The 12786-nt window shown below is 34.3% G+C and overlaps 1 protein-coding gene across 4 annotated transcripts; it reads left to right on the top strand.

The window, feature by feature from the left end:
* Window positions 1–1106: 1106 nt before the first annotated feature.
* LOC117914326 (1-aminocyclopropane-1-carboxylate oxidase homolog 1-like) lies at window positions 1107–12154 on the top strand. 4 transcript variants are annotated; one of them, XM_034829622.1, is made up of 5 exons: window positions 1107–1187; window positions 8230–8378; window positions 10199–10747; window positions 10837–11158; window positions 11542–12154. In XM_034829622.1, exons 3-5 carry the CDS (start codon window positions 10215–10217, stop codon window positions 11791–11793), a joined length of 1107 nt encoding a protein of 368 aa, XP_034685513.1. In that variant the 5' UTR covers window positions 1107–1187; window positions 8230–8378; window positions 10199–10214; the 3' UTR covers window positions 11794–12154. The 4 variants fall into 4 exon arrangements, with proteins under 4 accessions (XP_034685513.1, XP_034685514.1, XP_034685516.1 ...); XM_034829623.1 differs by lacking the exon at window positions 1107–1187 and having other exon boundaries at window positions 8211–8378; XM_034829625.1 differs by lacking the exons at window positions 1107–1187; window positions 8230–8378 and adding an exon at window positions 9217–9636.
* The last annotated feature ends 632 nt before the right edge of the window (window positions 12155–12786 follow it).

The raw sequence follows: 12786 nt of genomic DNA on the forward strand, positions 1-12786 counted from the left end.
AAATTTTCAATTAATTCAAATCATTAAAAAAAATCCTTAATAAACAAATTTGTAGCATTTCATATAACTTATTACTAAAAGTCATGTTAAAAAAGTTATTAAAATAAGGAAGGAAGAAGATTAAAAAAAAAAAAATTGAACTTTTTATTTTATAATAGTAAAAAAATTAAACTAGTGAATATATTTATTTTAAATGGTATTTTAATCATTAAATTATTTACTTCTAAAATGTAAACTATAAAAATAAATGTAAAAGATAATTTTTATTTATTTAAATTAATATTTTTTTAGAAAATATTTTCCAAAATAGTCTTTGAATCGTTAATATAATTTTTGTTTATTTATAATTTTAAAATAAAAAATAATGTAATTTTTCAATTATTTATAAAAGAGTTTTAAAAAAAATGAAAAATCCAAAAATGGTTAAATAAGAAAGAAGAGTGACAAGTAGTAGAATAAAGACAAAAATGAATCAAGTGAGTATTTTTGTCAATTACTATCTCATATCTTTGGGCTTAAATAGGGGTGGTTGGAGGACCAAATGTTAATTTTTGGGCCCAAAACACAATTCTAAAAAAAAAAAACCTTAGCTTTTAAGTAGGTCATGAATTTTTTTTGTTATTAAATATGTTTTAAAAATTTTATATCAATTTCATTTTTATTTTTATTCCATTCTATTTGTATTTCAATATTTATTTTATTTAAACCCAAATTATTGAGAATGGAGGAAGAAGAGGTAAAAGGAGAAAATAGTGGAATGTCATAACCGGTTCTTCCATTAACAGGTTAAGTGGATTTTTTTTTTCAAATTTAAAATGAATGACCAAGATGTAATCTTGGACATCCAATGGCTAAAAAAAATTTCGGTATGGTACCGACGGAGGTACCTTAGAATTTTCCAAAATGCAAAAGATGGTGTTGTCGAAATGGGTAACTGAATAAAAGGGACAACCATTAAGGGATATTTTTGTCTTAAATGGGTCATTTTCAAAGCTATTAAAAGTGGGAGGTTACTTTTATAATTTCAAGAAAATTTTGTCCCTCTTAATCAATTATCCTATATATTGGCGGGAGGAAGAAGACAACCCTTATCGTTATTTCCGGCAGTGCTCTAGCAAAGAAACGTTGCGCTACCATTACAACAATTAATCCACTTTGCCACCAGCTGTGGCAACCCAAATTTTCTGGTACTTTTTTTTTTCTTTTCTGGTGTGGCTAAATTTACTATGTATTTATGATCAAAATTGAATGGGTAAGGATGTACTTGGATATTGGAATTGATTTCCAGACTCGGTCCATATTTTTTAACCCTATGTTCTTCCACTGTGATCGAGTCCGGTCAGTTCTCCGTCAGATTCGTTATGTTTCCAATTGACTTGTTGTTGGTGTGGGAGTTGTTTTGGAGTTGACTTAGCTGACTCAGTAACCCAGTGAAAGGAAATTCACTTGACGTGTTTATACTGAGTCATCTGACTTAGTGATTAGAATTATTTGGTGCTGATTCATGCACTGGGTTAGTTAGGCTCGCTGGTTTGGGTTATTTTTTAACCCTATGTTCTTCCACTGTGATCGAGTCTGGTCAGTTCTCCGTCAGATTCGTTATGTTTCCAATTGACTTGTTGTTGGTGTGGGAGTTGTTTTGGAGCTGACTTAGTTGACTCAGTAACCCAGTGAAAGGAAATTCACTTGACGTGTTTATACTGAGTCATCTGACTTAGTGATTAGAATTATTTGGTGCTGATTCATGCACTGGGTTAGTTAGGCTCGCTGGTTTGGGTTATTTTTTAACCCTATGTTCTTCCACTGTGATCGAGTCTGGTCAGTTCTCCGTCAGATTCGTTATGTTTCCAATTGACTTGTTGTTGGTGTGGGAGTTGTTTTGGAGCTGACTTAGCTGACTCAGTAACCCAGTGAAAGGAAATTCACTTGACGTGTTTATACTGAGTCATCTGACTTAGTGATTAGAATTATTTGGTGCTGATTCATGCACTGGGTTAGTTAGGCTCGCTGGTTTGGGTGAAAAAGAAAACAGTTGATTTCAAACCCAGTCTTGTTTTGGATGCATCTTGCATTTCTTATCTTTTGTTTTTAAAAAAGGAAGTAATAATAATTTTCTTATATGTAGATACACAGAACCAAGCATATTTGTCTCTACAAAGTTAAGAAAATATTGGTAATTAAGTAATTGAATGATGAACAAATGCAATAAAATTATATTATTAAATTTGATTTTTTTTTTTTTTTTTTCTGAACATCACATGGCATAATGGATTTAAACTAATATCTCGTGTGATACAAATCAAATCATGTAACCCAACAACCTTAGGGTAATCGTAGTCAAATATTAAACATACTAAGATACCCAAACTAAAACAGACATCTACCTTTTGTAGCTAAGATCTTTGTACTTCTGCCATTTGTGCCTCTTTTTTCCTTTAGAAATGTACTTCTGTCTTGTTCTTGTTAAGAAAAAAAGTTGACACAGTATGTGTATTTTGAGGTACATTTCATTTTGCATCGACATTTTACTTCTTTTTAACTTTTTCTGCATGGAAAATGAAAATTGATTCCCCAGTGCAAGCAACTAGTAGTTTTGATCACAAATCTGTCAAGGTAAATCCTCTTCCCTTTAGCATTCTACCTCTAGGGACTATAGTTTAGAGTTATTGTTGATACTGACACCACCCTTCCATGTATTCATAAACTCGCTACACTCATAATGTGGTATTAATTGTGCAAGTTTTGGTCCCAACTAATGTTTTCTTAAACCAAGTACTATGCAAGATCCCTTTCTCCCTATCTTTCGTTAAGGTTTATTTAAAATACTAAATTTCACACTCATTTCCCATTGATTACCCTATAGAAAAAAAAGGTACAAAAAAGATGCTCACATGCAATACTCAAGAAGGAATGGACTTTGAATATGATCGGAAAAGTGAGTTAAAAGCTTTTGATGATTTAAAAACTGGCGTGAAGGGGCTTGTAGATGCTGGGATGGCAAAGATCCCACGTATGTTCATCCATCCACCACATAATCTCTATAAGAAGTCAGTTTCCACTAACGCCCAGCTTAGCATTCCAATCATAGACCTAGAAGGTGTCAACAGTGATGCAATTCTATGTGCTAAAATCGTTGACAAGGTTCGAAATGCTTGTGAGATTTGGGGCATTTTTTGGATAGTCAATCATGGAATTCTGAGATATGTTTTGGAGGAGGTGATCAAAGGAATATGTAGATTTAACTATCAAGCTACTGAAGTGAAGAAAGAGTTTTATACTCGTGATTTAACCAAAAAGGTGGCATTTGTATCCAATTTTGATCTATTTAAGACACTAGTAGCTACTTGGAAGGATTACTTTTCTTGAAAGGTGGCCTTTGTATGGAGGTTGTGAAGGGAAATTTATTTTATGAAGAGAAAAGAAGGAAGGCTTATGACAAAAAATGCACAGGCTCTCATCATAGAAAATAGATGAAGAATTAGGAATAGAGGACAAAAAGGTCATGAAAAGTTCGAGAGAATGTTCCAGTCTAAGGATAAAACCAAATGTTTTCATTGCGGAAAAGAGAGACATGAAAAGAAATTGTCCAATTTGGAAAAGGGAATATAATAGGCAGAATCAAGAAAAAGAAGATGACAATAATATCACAACCTTTATATCCAATAGTGATGAAGTTTTAATGCTCTCATATTTTGTATGTAGATGAACATGAAGTTGAGTGGATTGTAGACACTGCAACCTCCTACCATGCTACTCTTCACTTGGTGTTGTTTTCTTATTGTAGAGTTGGCAACTTTGACACAGTCAAGATGGGAAACTTTAGTCACTCTAAGATTGTAGGGATGGGTGATGTTTGCTTTGAAACCAATATGGGGTGTAGGTTGACATTGAAAGATGTAAGGCATGTTTCAAATTTACGCCTTAATTTGATATCAGGTTTGGCCTTGGACAAGCAAGGTTACGAAAGCCACTTTGGCAAAGGCAAATGGAAGCTCATTAAGGGCTCATTGGTTGTTGCAAAAGGAGAAGCGTGTTGCATTTTGTACAAGACCCAAGGGAAAGTTTGTAATGATGAGTTATATGCTTTAAAGGGTACTTTATTGGAGTTGTGGCATAAAAGGTTAGGGCATATGAAAGAGAAAGGATTACAAGTTTTGGCAAGGAAGTTCTTAATTCCCTTGGCAAAAAATGAATCTTTGTTTTCTTGTGATCATTGTTTGGTTGGAAAACAACATAGGGTTTCCTTTAATAATAGATCTAAGAAGAAGTTAGAGAAATTGGAGTTGGAATACTCCAATGTTTGTGGTCGTATGTTTATGGCAACTCTTAGAGGAAATAAAGACTTCGTTACCTTTATTAATGATGCTATCAAGAAGGTATTGATTTATTTGCTCAAATCAAAGGATTAAGTCTTTTAGTAATTTCTACAATTTCATGTCATGGTTGAGAAAGAGACTTAAAAGAAATTGAAGTGTCTCAAGTCTAATAATGGATATGAGTACACCTCAAGGGAGTTTGAAACTTACTGCACTAAGTATGGTATAAGGCATGAGAAAACAATCTCTGGTACTCCACAACATAATGGTGTGGCTAAAAGGATGAATCACACCATCATTGAGAGGGTTAGGTGTATGCTGAAGACTGTAAAGTTGTTTAAGTTGTTTTGGGGTGAAACTGCTCACACTGTCTACTATTTGATAAATAGATCTCCATCAGGTCCATTGAACTTTGAGGTTCCAAAGAAGGCATATACATGAAAAGATGTTTCCTATTTCCACTTAAGGGTCTTTGGGTGTAAAACTTTTGTGCATGTTCCCAAAGAAAAGAGATCCAAACTTGATGAATGGGTGGTTCCACATGTTCTTGTTGGCTATGGTGATGAAGAGTTTGGATTCAGATTATAGGATCCAACCAATAAGAAATCGATGAGAAGTAGAGATGTGGTCTTCCAAGAAGGTCAAACCTTGGGAGATTTGGCCAAAACTAATCAATGCAAAGGTACAAATGATGACTTCGTTGAGTTGGTACCTATTCCTCCATCATTAGAGCAACCCAGTTATGAAGAGGAGGAAATTGATGAACTACTAAAAGATGATAAAGCAAGTAACATACCTATAGGAGCCAGTTGAGCATGAGGAGTAGGAGGAGTACTCACTTCATAAGGAGGATTTGGTACACCAGGCTAGGAGGTCTACTAGAGAGCATGGTCCCTCTACTAGATATCCAACCTCTGGGTACATGTTAGTAATTGATATGTGGGAGCCATAGAATTTTTAGGAGTAGTCACTTAAGGGTCTTTGGGTGTAAAACTTTTGTGCATGTTGCTAAAGAATAGAGATCCAAACTTGATGAATAGGTGGTTCCACATGTTTTTGTTAGGTATGGTGATGAAGAGTTTGGATTCAGATTATGGGATCCAACCAATAAGAAATTGATGAGAAGTAGAGATGTGGTTTTCCAAGAAGATCAAACTTTAGGAGATTTGGCCAAAGCTAATCAATCCAAAGGTACAAATGATGACTTCATTGAGTTGGTACCTATTCCTCCATCATTAGAGCAATTCAATAATGAAGAGAAGGAAATTGGTCAGCTACCAAAAGATGATAATGCAAGTGACATACCTACATGAGCCAGTTAAGTATGAGGAGTAAGCGGAGTAGTCACTTCATTAGGACGATTTGGTACACCATGCTAGGAGGTTTACTAGAGAGCATGGTTCCTCTACTAGATATCCCTCCTTTGAGTACATGCTAATAATTGATGTGGGGGAGCCATAAATTTTTTAGGAAGTTGAGTCTCATGAGGATAGTAGCAATTGGTTGAGAGTTATGTAAGATGAGATGGATTCCTTGTAGAAAAATGAAACCTATGAGTTAGTACAACTTCCTAAAGGAAGAAAATCATTGAAAAAAAATGGGTATTCAAGTGGTTGAGGGATACAATTGAAGAAAATGCATCCAAGTTGAAGAAGATTCACACAAACAAAAATGCCTTAAACATATTGACAAAGGTGTTCCCAAGTAGAAGCTTCAATTGTGCATTAGCGTAGCAGGTTTGAACTCCATGTGATGGGGATATAGATTGGTAGTCCTCTCTCATGTGCTGGAGGGAGAGATTGTTGGGCCAAGTTTGTCCATCCCATGAGCCCATGTATTAGGCTATTTTATAGTTAGGTATTCTTTAAGCCCAAATATAAATAACATTAGGACTTTAGTATATTAGGGAAAAAAATTGATTGAAAAAAGGAAAGAAAATTGGGATTGTTTTGTGGGTACTATTTTAGGGCTCAAAAGGTGAAGTTACAAGTTCTTTCTATTAGGATTAAAACACCTTAATCATATTTTCTGAAAGCGATGATAAACCAATGCAAAAAATTAAAGTAAAAACACACACGAGATTTATAATGGTTCATTTTCAATGTGAGAGTTACGTCCACTTGTAGTCACTGTAGATTTTTACTATGATGAAAAGAGAATACAAGAGAATCCCAAAATGCCTTACCCTCTAAGTTTTTCTCTCTTTACATTTTTCTATTTCTCCCAATACCACAAAAAAAAAAAAAAAAAAAACCCTTTCTCAAAGTTGGCTACCCTAAATTTAATATAAATAGGATAACCCAATCACGTGTAAAATCCCCAAATGGCCCAACTTAAAATATTCTAACTATTTAGGATAATAATTAGGCTTCACACATCTTAACACTTTCATCAACTTTTCAAGGAAGTTCTTATAGTATGATTTCTTCTTGATCTCTTTCTGTTAATTGTTTTTTAGGGTGATGGATTTCCACCTCACATATTTATATTTTCGAGGTGAAGAAACTAATGAAAACTTGATTATTTGTATCTCCATTTTATTGAAGTAAAAGAAATTTTCTCTGTGATTTTTTATCTTTATTTGGAGGGTTTTTCCATGTTATATTTAGTGTCCCTTTTTTGCTTGAATATCTTTAGATTATTAATGTTTATTATTGCTAGGTTGTTATTATTATTGAGTGGTGGTTATTATTGTGGATGCATTTTTAACCTCGGTAGGTGAATACTCTAAATCTCCCCCTTTCACTTTCAAATAATGTCTTGCTTTTAGGAGTTTAATCCAAACATATATATGACACAATATTAATTAATGTGCAAGACTTTGCATGTATAAAATTCAAGCTATAATAACATAAATAATAGTAATTAAAAATGTGAATAATTAATAGTAACAACTATAATAGTAAAATGAAAAAGAAAAAAAAAATGTATTTAAAAGATGAAAAGAGCAACTTAGTAATACTTGAAGATGGGGAATTACATACCTTTTTAAGTTCTACATTATTTTTCCTCAAGATGGCCCTTTAAGAATTGTCACAATCTTTAGGAATTTTCCTTTTTTCTTAACATTAAAAGTGTTGGCCAAACTTTTACATTTCTTAAAGCAAGACTTCTTTAGGATGATGTTATTATTTTCCCCTTTTTATAATGCATATGAATGTTACCCATGCATATGGAAGCCACCTACATTATTTGAAGTTAACTTCATAAAAAAATTTTAATACTTAAAATAAAAATCAAGTAATAAATTTTAAGTCAATAATTTGATAATAATTTGACTTAAAGTTTACTTAAATTATTAAGTAATAGACATTGAGTTTTATTTGAAAAATTTTTTGTTTTGGAAAAGAATTATGTGTTTTTTTTTTTTAGAATAAAAATGGTTTCTGAAATTAGAAAATATATTTTATAAACTTATAATAAAAAGCAATTCTTTTTTCGGTATTTGTTTTTTTTAAATAATATTCTTAACAATAATTTTTTATATGAAGAATAATTTAAAGACTTTTATATTATATATAAGATAATACTAAAAAAAATTATTTTTCATATTTAAGTTTCCAAAATAATTATGCTTAAAATCTTTTTCATATTTAAGTTTAAAAAATAATTAACAACTATTTTCAATGACTATTCTCTAACCTGTTTTTGAAAATTGGCTTTGAACATTGCCAATGAGCTGAGCTTTGTTTTCTTCGTCCATTTTCCATTTTCTTTCTTCCACGTTGTCAACTTTTTATTTTTGCCGATCCTTCTAAATATTCGCAACAGCTTTCTTCGTCCATTTTCCCTTTTCTTTCTTCCACGTTGTCAACTTTTTATTTTTGGCGGATCCTTTAAGTATTCGCCATAGCTTTCTTCGTCCATTTTCCCTTTTCTTTCTTCCACGTTGTCAACTTTTTGTTTTTGACAGATCCTTTTAAATATTCGCCATAGCAAAGAAGACTACTTCTACCTTTATTTCCGGCGGCTCTTCATCTTCTGCGGCGATAGAAAAGAAGCGTTGCGCGAACATTACAACAGTGCCACTTCGCCACCAGCTGCAGCAACCCAAATTTTCTGGTATGACCTTCATTTCACTGCCCACATTTGAGTTCCTCTGAGGAATGCTTCGATTCTTTGTTTTTTTTTTTTTTTTGGGGGGGGGGGCGGGGGTGTGGCTAGACTCACTATGTATTCATGATCGAGATTGAATGGGTAAGGATGCTTGGATATTCGGAATTGATTTCCTGACTCGGTTCATATTTTTTTAACCATTTGTTTCTCCTCTGTGATTGAGTCTGCTCAGTTTTCCTTCAGATCCGTTCTGTTTCCAATTGACTCATTACTGATCTGGGAGTTGTTTTGGAACTGACTTAGCTGACTCAGTAATCCATTGAAGGGAAATCCACCTTCTATTTGTATGAACACTTAGTTATTTTGCGATTGAGCTGATAATGTAATTGATTATTGAAGGCAGCAATTTTAACATTGTGTTGGTTAGTTAATATGCTCTTGTTGATGTGAAAATGACTGGAAATATGAAATTTGAGTTTAGAAACAAATACCCATGTCAATCTTGACAAACCTACCCATACGGTTTAATCTGTACCATCGGTAGTGTGAACAAAGAAAAAGCTTGCTAACTCCTAGGAACAAGTCGATGTGGATACACAGTTAAAATATGTTAGATTCCCCTTCATACTTGGTTGGTATATTTGTTTGTACTAAGTTAAATTTTTTTTTGGTAATTAATTAATTGAATGATGAACAGGTACGACAAAATTATATTATTAAATTTGAATTTTTTTTCTGAACATCACATGGCATAGTGGATTTATACTATTACCGTGATGCAAATCAAATCATGTAACCCAACAACCTTAGGAAAATTGTAGTCAAATATTAAAGAGATCAAGATACCCAAACTAAAACAACATTCCTGCAGCCAAACAGCACCTAGTCCTGAACCTTAACCTCTACTCAATGTCTTACCCTGATATTGTTTGAGGAAGAGGACCATGTAGAATGAGAGCCAAGCTTCCTTTATATAGGTGGTGGTGCTACATATACATTTTGTAGCTGAGATCCTTGCAGTCAAGGCTGTGCAGAAGAGTCTTTAACAGTAAAGAAGGTCAGTGGCCTCAAGCGTGAAGACTCTGAAGGTTTCTTCCCGGAGAACCCTGGAGATCAAGAAGTCTTTAAGTTAAATGTGATGGTGGGGTAGGGTGGTTTCCAATTTGAGTTCTGTGGCCTGACAGTGAGAGTCTTCAGGACATTTCGCACAAGCGGAAGTACCCGATTTTACATACTGGAATAAGCTAGAGGTAAGCTTCATTAGGTCAGTGTTCTTCTGATCCACAGACTTCTCAAAGAATTGTAATAAACAAGAAGCAATCATTTAGATGCATTCACATATATACCCCAACTTCAATGCTGAGAAGTTTATGGTAACTTCCTCCTAGAGAAAACTCTGCTTTCTGCCATTTGAGCCCCTTTTCTCCTTTAGAAATGTACTTCTGTCTTGTCCTTGTCAAGAAAAAAAGTTTACACAGTACTTGCATTTTGCGTCTTTTTTACTTGTTCTGCATGGAAAACGAAAGTTGATTCCACAGAGCAAGTAACTGGCAGTTTTGATAACAAATCTGTCAAGTTAAAGCCTCTTCCCAAATGGCACTATACCTGTGGAGGCTATAGTTCAAAGTTATTGTTGATGCTGGCACCACCCTTCCATGCTGTCATAAACTCACTGCACTCATAATGTGGTACTAATTGTGGAAGTTTTGGTCCCAAACTAACCTTTTTTAGACCAAGTACTATGCAAGATTCCTTTCTCCCTACCTTTTCCTTCAGATTTGTTCAAAATACAGAATTTCACTCTTTTCCCATTGATTATCCTACAGAAAAAAACACAAAAATATGATCACATGCAATACTCGAGAAGGAATGGACTCTGAATATGACCAGAAAAGTGAGTTAATTGCTTTTGATGATTCAAAAGCTGGTGTGAAGGGGCTTGTAGATGCTGGGGTGGCAAAGATCCCACGTATGTTCATCCATCCACAACATAGTCTCCGTGAGAAGTCAGTTTCCACTAATGCCCAGCTTCGGATTCCAATCATAGACCTAGAAGGTGTCAACAGTGATGCAATTCTACGTGCTAAAATCATTGACAAAGTTCGAAATGCTTGTGAGATTTGGGGCATTTTTCAGATTGTCAATCATGGAATTCTGAAGAGTGTTTTGGAGGAGATGATCAAAGGAATACGTAGATTTAATGAGCAAGACACTGAAGTGAAGAAAGAGTTTTATACTCGTGATTCCTCCAAAAAGGTGAAATTTTTATCCAATTTTGATCTATTTCAGGCACCAGCAGCTACTTGGAAGGATTCCTTTTATTGTATTATTGCTCCTAATCCACCAGACCCAACAGATATGCCTGCGGTATGCAGGTATGTTGTCAGTCATATTAACATGTGCAACACTAAGTAACTAACCTACTTTCAAATGCTGCCATTACATGTGCTTGATCAACTTGCAGAGATATAATCATGGAATACTCGAAGCAAGTAAAGATGTTGGCTAATACTCTGTTTGAATTAGTTGCAGAGGCTCTTGGCCTCAATTCAAACCATTTGAAAGACATGGAATGTGCTGAGGGCCTTTTCCTTGTGGCTCATTACTACCCAGCTTGCCCAGAGCCAGAATTGACTATGGGCGCCAAAGCTCATACTGATCCAACATTCCTCACTGTACTTTTACAAGACCAAGTGGGTGGTCTCCAAGTTCTCCATGAGAAACAATGGGTCAATGTGAACCCGGTGCCTGGAGCACTAGTGATAAACACTGGAGATCTTCTGCAGGTAATTCTACATTATACTACTTCTGATCTACTTACTCTATTGGTCCACCTTCCCACTCCTACTGTTTGACTGAATAATTTTCAGGCCATGAATCCAATATTGGGTCCTTTGTGTATTGCTAATGTAGTAATAACTCTTTTCATAAGTTCATTGTTGGAGTATACCAGTGGTCATACTATGTTTCAGATTCTGTAAGTATCAAAATTGCCAATTTTGCGTGGTTAAGTGTTTTACCCTGCTGGTCATTTATTCACACCAAAATGAAATGCGCATTACAATATAACTAAAGAGACAGGCATTTGATCAACCAAATGGGGTACTGATGACATGATTTATCAACTATTAACACTTTCTCCAATGACGTTTTTTGTTTGATTTTTTAGCTTGTATCCAACGACATGTTTAGGGGTGCAAAACACAGGGTATTGGCAAATCATAAAGGCCCAAGAGTATCAGTGGCCAGCTTTTTTTCTCCATTTAGTCTGCCATCCTCAAAACTCTACGGGCCAATCAAGGAGTTGTTATCAGAAGATAATCCTCCAAAGTACAAGGAAACCACAGCAAGAGACTATGGTACCTGCCACAGGGCAGAAAGGCTTGATGGGACTTCTGCTCTCCAGCATTTCAAGCTTTAGTTTGGCAATGGAGATGATGAAGGGTTAGGAATAATTGAATCTCCAGGAAGTGGAAGGGTTTATCCTATTTGTGATTGAGTTGGCTATTGTCTCAACTTTTAATAGTAGTTTCCTTAGTAAGGTATGTATAAATTGGGAGTTGCTATCATATTTGTGGGCATACTGAAACTCGAAACATTGAACTGCTTATGTAATTGATTTGAATGTGAAGTAGAAGCCTTGTTATGGTCTATCCACATCAGGAAAGGTTATGAAAACAGGCATGTATTGAAATACCACATATGTGCAAGGCACATTTGAGCTTTCAAAACTTTATGATGCCATGTAATCTAAGTTTCTAGTGGGCTTTTCTTCTCTGTTTCTTCACCTCTCTTTTTATTTATTTATCAATTATTTATTTGGCTTCTTGTTTCTTGGGTCTAGAGGTTACATTGAACTCCCATGCTATCTCAACAAAAATATGCATGATTCTATAGATTTGATTAGGCTTTTAATTTTTATTTATTTATTTATTTATATTTTTCTCTGTCAGTAAGCTTGAACTCAAAATTGATGAATTGATGGTTGTTTACAAAGGAATGAACAGCGTGAGTTGTGAACTATTGTTTACATTTTCAAGTCATTGGAGAGAACTCCCACAAAGAAATTGAAACCAGAATTTCAGTAGTAATTGAATGAAACTACGAAACCATGCCCCAAAATTGATTGTACAATTAGGCTATGCAATTTAAGGATGAAATTTTATTCCATTTGTTTTGATTTATGGTTTTTTTAAATTGTGTCTTACTCTCCTTTGAATATAGTGATTAATAGAGATAACACATATAAACATAGAAAGGTTTAAGAAAAATAAATTAATGTCGGTTAAGGCATAATGTAGACTAAGGTTTTTAAAATTGAGTTAAAAATATTTTTAAAATGTTTTGAAAAACCTTCTCCAACACTCAAGCGCTAAGGAGAGCACTCAAGTGTTCATAACACAATTCTCCAAGA

This window comes from Vitis riparia, chromosome 5 (assembly GCF_004353265.1).
Source record: "Vitis riparia cultivar Riparia Gloire de Montpellier isolate 1030 chromosome 5, EGFV_Vit.rip_1.0, whole genome shotgun sequence".
Taxonomy (NCBI): domain Eukaryota; kingdom Viridiplantae; phylum Streptophyta; class Magnoliopsida; order Vitales; family Vitaceae; genus Vitis; species Vitis riparia.